We start from the raw sequence: 9326 nt of genomic DNA on the forward strand, positions 1-9326 counted from the left end.
AAAAACACTTAAAATATTTTATTTAAGAAAACAAGCTAGCCCGTGATTGGACTATAAAGATGGGCTCATTAACAAGCTTGCGCTCGGCTCAACTCGTGATGAGCTCAAGAGCTAAGTCCTAGCAAGGGTATACCTTTAACGAGGCAAGCCTGAACAGACCCAGCACGGCTCGGAACCAGCCCTAATTTCCTACCTACGGCTTCAGAATTTGAGCGTTTGAATGCACAGACAAGTACGTCCGAGTACTGACAAGAAGTGTGAAATGAATGGTTGGTTCACATAACTCGAGTCCAAAGGCATAGATGATGGGATAGAAGCTGTGTCGGACTCATTGCGAGTCCCACTCTTTTTTCCCGATGTCATTTGAATGCTTTAAAATGAACGGCTCACAATGAGCCTTATTTACTGTTTGATGGGTGTCGTTTGCATCCAAGGCGTCTCCGACCTCATCCACTCTCTTTCTTTTATTAAATCAGGCGGGAGGTAAATCATGAGGTAAGGGTGTCACGTAGCCAATGAGCCTGTCACCAAAGAACTACCACAATTACGCCATGCGACATAACACACTGGTGATGAATAAAGTTCAGCACAGGAATACCCTGAACTGTAATATCGACAGTAAGAGGTGTTCTGACAAAAAATTAATGGAAGCCCATCTAAGTCTATGGCTGTCTATCTGCCGTTGATCATCCGGATTGATGAACGGCACTCAAAACACCATTAGTTTGTTTTGTTTTTTAATAATTCATTCTTTGTAGATGCGGCTCATCTAAAAACATAAATGGCTTCAAAAATATTTGTGGGACCCATCTAAGCAGCAGACTATTTATTCTGGTAGACGCTCATCACGTGGATGAACGGTATTGGGCACCCGATCCGTTCTCTACAAAAATGCTTATGAGAATATTGCTCATGCTTGGATCCCGACTCGTCAGCTGCAATAAGCCATCAACGCCTCTGTTAGGGGTGTCAGACCCGACCCGGACCAAATCCTATAGGGTCCGGGTATGGTGATAAATAAAAAGACCTAATTAAGACTTGGGTTTGGATCCAAAGGTCCTATTAATACATAGATCCGGGTATAGTTTGTGAAATTTTATATTAGACTCGAGCCTGACCCAAGTTCGGATTAAGGCCCACAAAATTTTAATGTAAAAATGATAAAAAAATATTATTTTATAGAGTATGATCAGGGTCTGGTTCTTATCAGGTTTGGGTATGGTTTCTCTTATAGTAGACCCAATTAGACTCGGGTAAATCTGATCCAAGTCAGATTTCACCTGGGTCCGAACCAAACCCGACCGTTGACACCCTTACTAATTGTCTTGTCATCTAATGTAATTATACGCAGCATTCACATGGACCTGTTAGGTGTTTGAAAGCAACGTTTTGGCCATGACCCAAGTTTTTCAAGCAACACAATTATTAAAAAAAAGAAAAAGGCAAAAAAAAAAAAAGTACCATCGATTAAATAAATAGGCAAAGCAACGTATAATAAACTATAAAAGACGATTTTTAAAACAATTATTTAATTAATTGACCCCAAAAATAAATCATTTAAAATTCATGTATAATCCAATTGTGTAATTATTATCCCCTCGGCATATACGAGTCTTGTTTAATTTGCTAAATGCAAGTCTCAAAAGGATCAAGACTAATCCATCCAAAAAACTCCAGAAATTTTGCTTACTTGGGAACTATGATATTTATAAAGGAATGATGTTGTGTTGTAGGCCCTGTTATAGGGCCCTAATGAGAATCCCTGCAATGTTTTGAGCGGTGACAGAAACACATAAGGTTACGGTTTCATTTGCAGTAGAAGGCATCATTCAAAGAGAGAGAGAGCCGAAAGTAATTCAACATTACCACTCATGAAGATCAACAAAATGTTGAACCCATGAACTGAACAAGAGCAAAAGCCAAAACAAGTAAAGAAAGCACAAGAGAATAGAACATGAGACAGATAAAATGGGCTCACGCCGCTTGCCCAGATTGCGACAAAGGATAGGTAGCATCAGCAGGAGGGAGTGGAAGATCACTAAGATGCATACCAGAGAGAGAGAGAGAGAGAGAGAGAGAGAGATTTCAATATTGCCTCTTGTGTCGTGGTGGTGATGGCTACTAGCTGATATGGAGAAATGCCAACCTTGGGTTTTTTAAAGAGGAAATACAAATTGGGTGATGGGTCGAATATCAGATGGTTCTTCACTTCAACTGATGAGTTCTCGGTTGCTTTTTGTTATGCAACATATTTGGAACTTAGCATGGATTGGTTGCCGAAGAGATAGATTTGGAGAGTGGGTCCTTCGTCTCGTGCACAATTTTTTACTTAAGACTTTGTTAGCTGATCATGTATACTCAGCTCGATCATATCCAGAAATGGGAGGTGCAGTTTCCTAATGGTTGTTGCTTGTGTGAGCATGATTACGAGACAACCATACACTTATTTTTGGTCAAGCCTCTTCTTTTAAGACAGACATGGATGGATTTGTCCATCCTGGTTGTTGCTTGTCTCAATTTTTTCAAGGGCTCTAAGAAATGGGCAGGATATGAAATTGTTGGATCTCTTATGCTTGGTGGTAGACTTGGAAGGAAAGAAACAACAGGCTGTTCTTGGGGAAAAAACAAGATGTGGATCGCGTAATCGTAGACATTCAATCGGATATGTTTCACCCGAACCAAGATCATATTCGTGGATTGGTAATCGGCTTTGGGGTCCATTTCCTTGATGGACTGCCTTTAACTCTCTTCTGTAAATATTCTACCTGTCCCGACTATTTGTGCCCTTTTCTGTATAAAAGATTCTTCATCGTCTCTGCTGTTTCGTTCTAATATAACTTTCCTTCTTTCTTCAAAAAAAAAAAAAAAAAACTTTAGGAATTCACAATAGGGTAGGAAAAGAACAGACATTCATGTTGCTCGTTTTCTAAGAAACACAACAAATGCAAATAACTCACAATGACATTGATTTCGAAGATTTTTTTTTTCATTATTAATTACTTGAGATTCTAGATTCATATTACAAGTATCCCAAACGTAAAAAGTTGCCATGCAAATCAAAAAAGGAAGAAGAAAGAAGTGGGCAACAAGCAAAAAAGTCACAATAGCATCCACTAAACCAAGTCAAACACAAGATCACCTGTTGCTGCACATCCCCCACCCCCAAACCCCTAACATTTACCCGGAGAACCCCCACCAAGAATAAAAAAAAAACAGGTGAGAGAGAGCTCAGACGGGAACGGTTCGAGCGTAGCTGGGCTGAGTTCCCTGCTCGTCTTGCTCGGCCTCGCCGGACATCTCTTCGAGGGACCTACCATTCGACTCGGGCACCAAGAAGGTGAAGAGGAACCCGAGCGCGTTGCACACACCCAGCACGATGAGCGCGTCCTTCACTCCGATGCCCGTGGGGTAGCCCGCGTCTGTCTTCGTGGGGTCCCTGCTCTGCGCAGCGTACAGGAACCCGAAGGCACCGATGATGGCGCCGGCCTTGCCCGCGGCCGCCGAGATACCGTGGCAGGTCGACCTCAGCCTCGCCGGGAAGATCTCGGCCGGCACGACGAAGGTGGTGGCATTGGGGCCGAAATTGGCGAAGAAGAAGGTGAATGCGTACATGACCACGAACCCGATCCGATTGTCGGGCTGCGTCCAGTGGTTGTAAGGGATGGCAATGGCGAACATGAAGACGGTCATGAAGAAGAACCCCATCAGCTGTATGGCGAACCGGCCGATGACGTCGATGAGAGCGACGGTGAACCAGTAGCCGGGGACGGTGGAGCAGAGGGCGATGAGTGTCTGGGCGCGGGCGATGCGGAAGACCTCCTCAATGGCGTTCATGGTGGCGGCCTTAGGGATCCACCCGATGGCGGAGAAGATATCCTTCTGGAAGAGGTTCTGGCTGTAGAAGGCGATGTCGAGGAGGAACCAGGTGGAAGTGGTGCCGAGGAGGTGGAGGGCGTGACGCTTCAGGAACTCCTGGCTGAAGAGGCCGTAGCTCTGGCTGCTTGTGACTTCATCGATCTTGTCCTGCTCGTTCTCGAGCTCGACGTTGAGCACCTTCGACATGTCAGCGGCCGCCTGCTTCGCGTTCCTCGCCACCAGCGCCGTGAACCTCGCCGTCTCTGGCATCTGCATCCGCCAGTAGTAGGTGAGCGCGGCCGGCAAGGAGCCGAACATCAGAATGATCCTCCAGACGTAGTCCGCCTGGGAGACGGTCGACCGCGTGGCGTCCATCGCGTAGGAGGGCGCCGGGAAGCTTTTGTTGAACGCCGCGGATACGATGATGGAGACGATCCCCCCGCCGAGGATGCCGAACCCCTGCATGGCGAACACGGCGGCGATGAACGCCCCCCTGGTGCGTTTGTTGGCGTACTCCGACATGATGGTGGCGGAGAGTGGGTAGTCTCCGCCGATGCCGAAGCCGAGCCAGAACCGGAAGAAGCAGAGCGTCGCAATCACGGACTTGGGGGAGTTGCCGAATGAGAGACCCGAGGCGATCGAGCAGATGAACATGAGGAGGAGGGTGAGACCGTACACCCTCTTCCTCCCCATCTTGTCGCCCAGCCATCCGAAGAAAAGCTGGCCGGCGAGCGTGCCGAAGAGGGCGACGCCGTTGACGGCGGAGGAGACGTTGGGCGGGAGGGAGCCGGGCTTGGCGGAGCCGGGGACGTGGTAGTATATGCGCCCAAGGAGCTTGGTGACGAGGGAGATGCAGAAAAGGTCGTAGGCGTCGGTGAAGAAGCCCATGCCGGCTATAACGATGGCGGTGAAGTGGTACCACTGCGTCTTGGCAGCGTCCAGGGCGTTCAGAACCTCCAGTTGCCTCTTCGCCATGGCGTTGGGGGACAGTGTCCTAGTCGCCCAAAAAAAAACAAAGGAAGGATGAAAGAAGAGAAAGAGAAGGGGAAAATATTGTTGGCTCTTGGTTGGGTTTGGGTTGAGAAGGAAGGGCGGAGGTGTCCTTATATTTATAAGAAGGAGAGTTGCTGTTACGGAATGTAAAACGGAATATTCGCTACTACAGTCTATCCATAGTCGGGTGCCCCTCCCGAAGCCCGGGCTCGGACAGTCGATACGTGAGTTGGCTTGTCCTTATTGGTCTCTCTGCTTGGTCAAAAAAACCGAGGCTCATTGTAGGTGAGTATTAATGGAGAGAGAGAGTGTGGACAGTCCTCGGCCCTTCCTCCCCGGTTTCACACGCAATTTCCTCTCGTAAAAGCGCAGCGCGTTCGGTGACGGGGCGATCATTGTGGGACCCGATCCGACTTTTTGCAAACTGTGGTGATGTAGGTCATACGCTTCCTGGTCAAACCTGAACCCTGTCGTGGTGCGCCTTGCTGGGGCTTGGATATGGATCTCGCTGAACCCACCCCGAAGAGAAACTTAGATTGCTCAGGGTCTGGAAAAAGGGGCCCATGCAGTTTAACAAATTGGAGGCACCGAAACAAGGACGCATACGGGTCGTTGGGTTCGGGTTTTTATTCGATGAAAAACCAAATCGATGATGTGATAGGGTATGCCTAGCGCTGGGAAACGAGACAAGTCGGTCGTGGCTTGACTTGTAAAGAGCTCGTTCCAACTCATGAAATAGGCAATTCATGCATGCAATAAGTTTAGAGCCCAAACCCTAGTGTTTGCCGTGGCTTGACTTGACTTGTAAAGACCCGGTAAAATAATATTTTTTATCATCTTTACATTGAAAAATTGCGGGTAAACTTAGGTCGGGCCCGAGTCTGGTATAAAATTTCACAAACTATACTGGATCCATGTATTAATCAAACCTTTGGGTCCAGACCCGGGTCTTAATTGGGTCTTCTTATTTATCACCATACCCAGACCCGATAGGGTTTGGTTCCGGGTAAACCCGACCCGTTGACACACCTATTAATTAAATTGGTTCCAAAATCAGACGCTAGAGCTCGTGTTACAGAGTCTGGATCTGATTGGCTAAAATTGCAGACATGTTTTTTTTACATGTCATTCGATCTGGATATTATTCATATTCAAATTCGGATGCAAAACCTTCAACCTAATCTGAATCCGATTACTAATTGGGTGCTGCCATATCCTCCAAATCCACTAATTGGATTCAGGTTTGATCAGGTATCCTATCCAAATTTAATACTTTGACAACTCTGTTATGGAATATTATATTTCCCATAATAAACGGCTGTATGGACTCACTTGGAACATGGAGAGCTGTAATACACCAATGATACTTTAATCAACTTGCCGTTCTGACTTGCCTTGGATTAAAAAGAAAGAAAGAAAGATACGGCTGAGCTTAAAGGGTCAGACAGGAATGAGTGCCAACCAGCCGAGTTCATGCAGGTCGGCGTTGGGCCCAAACTAAAACATGGTCAAAGCGGTAGTCAATCCCATTAGGACCAATGTTGCAAAGCCCTAGTCCACTCTGCAGGGTGGACCTAATATATTAGCCCAAAACCATCAAAGGCTCGCTTGGGTCCATACTAAGCATGTGGGGGTGGGCGTACGTAGCCCGTTTGCACACCAAGCTTCACATTCATAGTTTTAACCACGTTTGGAAGTGAGAAAAAATCTCATATGAAAAAAGAAAATTACACATGAGAGGTTTTCATATGAAAAATTTTGTTTTGTTTGCATGACAGCTAAACATTGAGAGAGAGAGAGAGAGAGAGAGAGAGAGAGAGAGAGAGGCTTTTCATATGAATTTTTTTTTCCATCTCCAATGATGGAGACAAATTTTATATGAAAATTTTGTAGTTTTGGAAAAGTTTTCATGTGATTTTTTTTTATGACGAGCAACCTAGCTATGAATGGGGGTTGCTTAATGGTCCTCCTCCCTCCTTGATAGTAAACCTTGGTTGAGTACTGCCCTAGCTGGCAAAGGACACCCACTGGTTAAGCCACCAGTATGTGAAATTTTTTTCCATCTTCAGGGATGGAGAAATTTTCTATATGGAAAACTTGCATTTTTTAGAAAACTTTTTATGTGAAATTTTTTCTCTTTTGGAATAATCTGAAAACCGTAACTTTTCCTTTTCCTCACATTTTCTCGTTATCTACTTTCGGCTTTCAAACATGCCCTTAAATAAAGAAATATCTAAACGGACCCATATTTTACCTTAATTTCATACGCGCGACCACCATTTTTGGGAAAGCACAAAGTACCGGTCCAACACTTTCATGAATAAACTACAAGGACCCAATCATAGTGACAAACGTTTTAAACGGCAATTTCTCGTTTTTCAAAAACTCGCAAGAAATTCAAAACTTTCATAAATCTTGCATTTTTTCTACATAATCTTGGCAATAAAAAAATATAATATAAAATTTATTCTTCATAAAAAATATTAATAAAAATTATTTTAAAAAATACACATTTTTTTGTGATAAATAGCTATTTAAAACATAAACATCGTGTTTAAATCACGGTATTTATGTTTTTTCATAAATCTTGCGAGAAATTGCTGTTTTAAACTTTCAGGCAATTTCTCGCGATATTATCACCAGATTTTCATAAATCTGGCGATATTTGTCACTATGGACCCAATAGCCTCCTTGCATTTAACTCAAAGTTGGCATGAGTCAAAAAATAAGATTGCCAAACTATTCTTTATATATGTTGGAAAAAATAAACAAAATGGTGCATTATAAGATCCATGGCATAATTAGAATTTAGTTTTAGTTGGAATTTTTGGGTTTGTATAATTAATGATGGAAGATGACTTTGTGCTATCAAAATGTATTGGGTTTCTTTAGAAAGGTAGCACTATATTTAATTAGAGTTTCGGGTAAAAAATATGGGCTTTTTGTTTGAAGAAGGAAGAAAAGATTTATTAGAACAAACAGCGAGGACGATGAGGAATCGTCGGTACGGATAAAAAAGAATTTCAGATGGCATAAATACAGATGTGAGAAAAAAAAAAAATTAGAGGAACACCATCAAATAAATGGACCCAAAAGAGGGAGGCCCATTCCAAAAAATATCCTGGTTGGGCCATGCAGCGATGGCCGAGTCAAACATATCAGATTGAAGGGCCAGGATTACACGTCCCACATCTGGATTTCTACCCATGAACAGCCTCCCATTTCTCTCCTTTCAAGTCTGCCACCATGCCCAAGAAAGCCAGCATTTCCAAACCCAACGCCATTTCTTAGAAAAACTTGACAAAAATATGAGACCAAAACCAAACAACAGCGATTTGAAAATTGATTGAAAGAAGACATAAAAAATTGATTGAAAGAAGGGACGGGACAAAAATAAGTGCAGGCAGCCTCCAAGTCTTGCTTACACAAACAACAGCGATTTGAAAAACTGCACCCCACATTTTTGGATATGATCGAGAGTATTGACATGACCAGCTAAGACGGTCCAAGTAAAAAATTAGACCTTGAAAACCACTTGTTTGTTTGTTTATTTCTATTTTCCATTCATTCAGAAGTTCCTCTTTTTGAAAACCTGTTGTTTGTTTATTTTCTATTTTCCATTCATTCAGTAACTCATGGAGAAATGTTTTCCTCATAAATCTTGGTTAATCGTCCAAAGAAAATCGATCAATCTTAATTGGCTGGTCAAGATATGAGCAAATCGTGATTAATCAGCAATACCATGATTAATCAGAAAAATTATTGTGGCTAGCTAATGGTCAGTCAAATATACCAATGAATAAAGATTAGTTGATTTTAGTCATCAGTCGGAATTTTCAATCTGTTGTTAATCGTTTTCATGTCTCAAGAGTATCACCATATATATTTTATAGGTTAGCCCTAGCTAGGTTTACTTGGGGGCAAGGGGTATAGCCCACAGAGTTTTAGGCTGCCAGGACAGAAACCGTTAGTACCGCAGACAAAGTCAGAGCGGCTAGGTCTATGAGATCCTAGGGATGGTTTCTGTGTGTAAATATATTATAGATAAAAGGTTCTGTTGACTGCTTGTCACAAACGCTAAACAACTTAGTCAGCACATCCGTCACCTTGTAGAGGCTTTCACATACGATTGTCTCATTAAACGTCACCCTTATTGAGCCCTATTTCCACAAATTGCCAAGACTTTGAGATTGAGCATGAGATGAATGAACCACTTTTAATGTAACCATTACTAGTCGGCACATAAGATCCAAAATTGGGAGTGCCAAAGTTCTCATTCAAAAGATCAATTGTATACAAAGCCTTTGGAGTTTTAGTTACGTGCTTATTCACAAACACGCATCATGAATATAATAAAATTCCCAGAGCAATAAATCACGAATTTATAGCTTTGACTTATGGAATATGTGGCGCAATGTAAAAAATAAAAAATTCTCATTTTGACAACAAAACGTGTTAGGGGGGCAACAAGAAAAAGC

At 43.1% G+C, this 9326-nt stretch overlaps 1 protein-coding gene across 1 annotated transcript; it reads right to left on the minus strand.

Moving 5' to 3' along the window:
• Positions 1-2964: 2964 nt before the first annotated feature.
• Positions 2965-4920, minus strand: LOC149813388 (low affinity inorganic phosphate transporter 1-like). The gene has a single exon (XM_089992320.1). The coding sequence runs from the start codon at positions 4828-4830 to the stop codon at positions 3229-3231; it is 1602 nt and encodes a 533-aa protein (XP_089848446.1). The 5' UTR covers positions 4831-4920; the 3' UTR covers positions 2965-3228.
• Between the last annotated feature and the right edge of the window lie 4406 nt (positions 4921-9326).

Source organism: Nuphar pumila, chromosome 16, assembly GCF_984573655.1.
Source record: "Nuphar pumila chromosome 16, dmNupPumi1.hap1.1, whole genome shotgun sequence".
Lineage (NCBI taxonomy): Eukaryota > Viridiplantae > Streptophyta > Magnoliopsida > Nymphaeales > Nymphaeaceae > Nuphar > Nuphar pumila.

What these genes read in the sequence shown, in the direction of transcription:
- LOC149813388 (XM_089992320.1), bottom strand. Translation starts at nt 4,830, where the DNA reads ATGGCGAAGAGGCAACTGGAGGTTCTGAACGCCCTGGACGCTGCCAAG.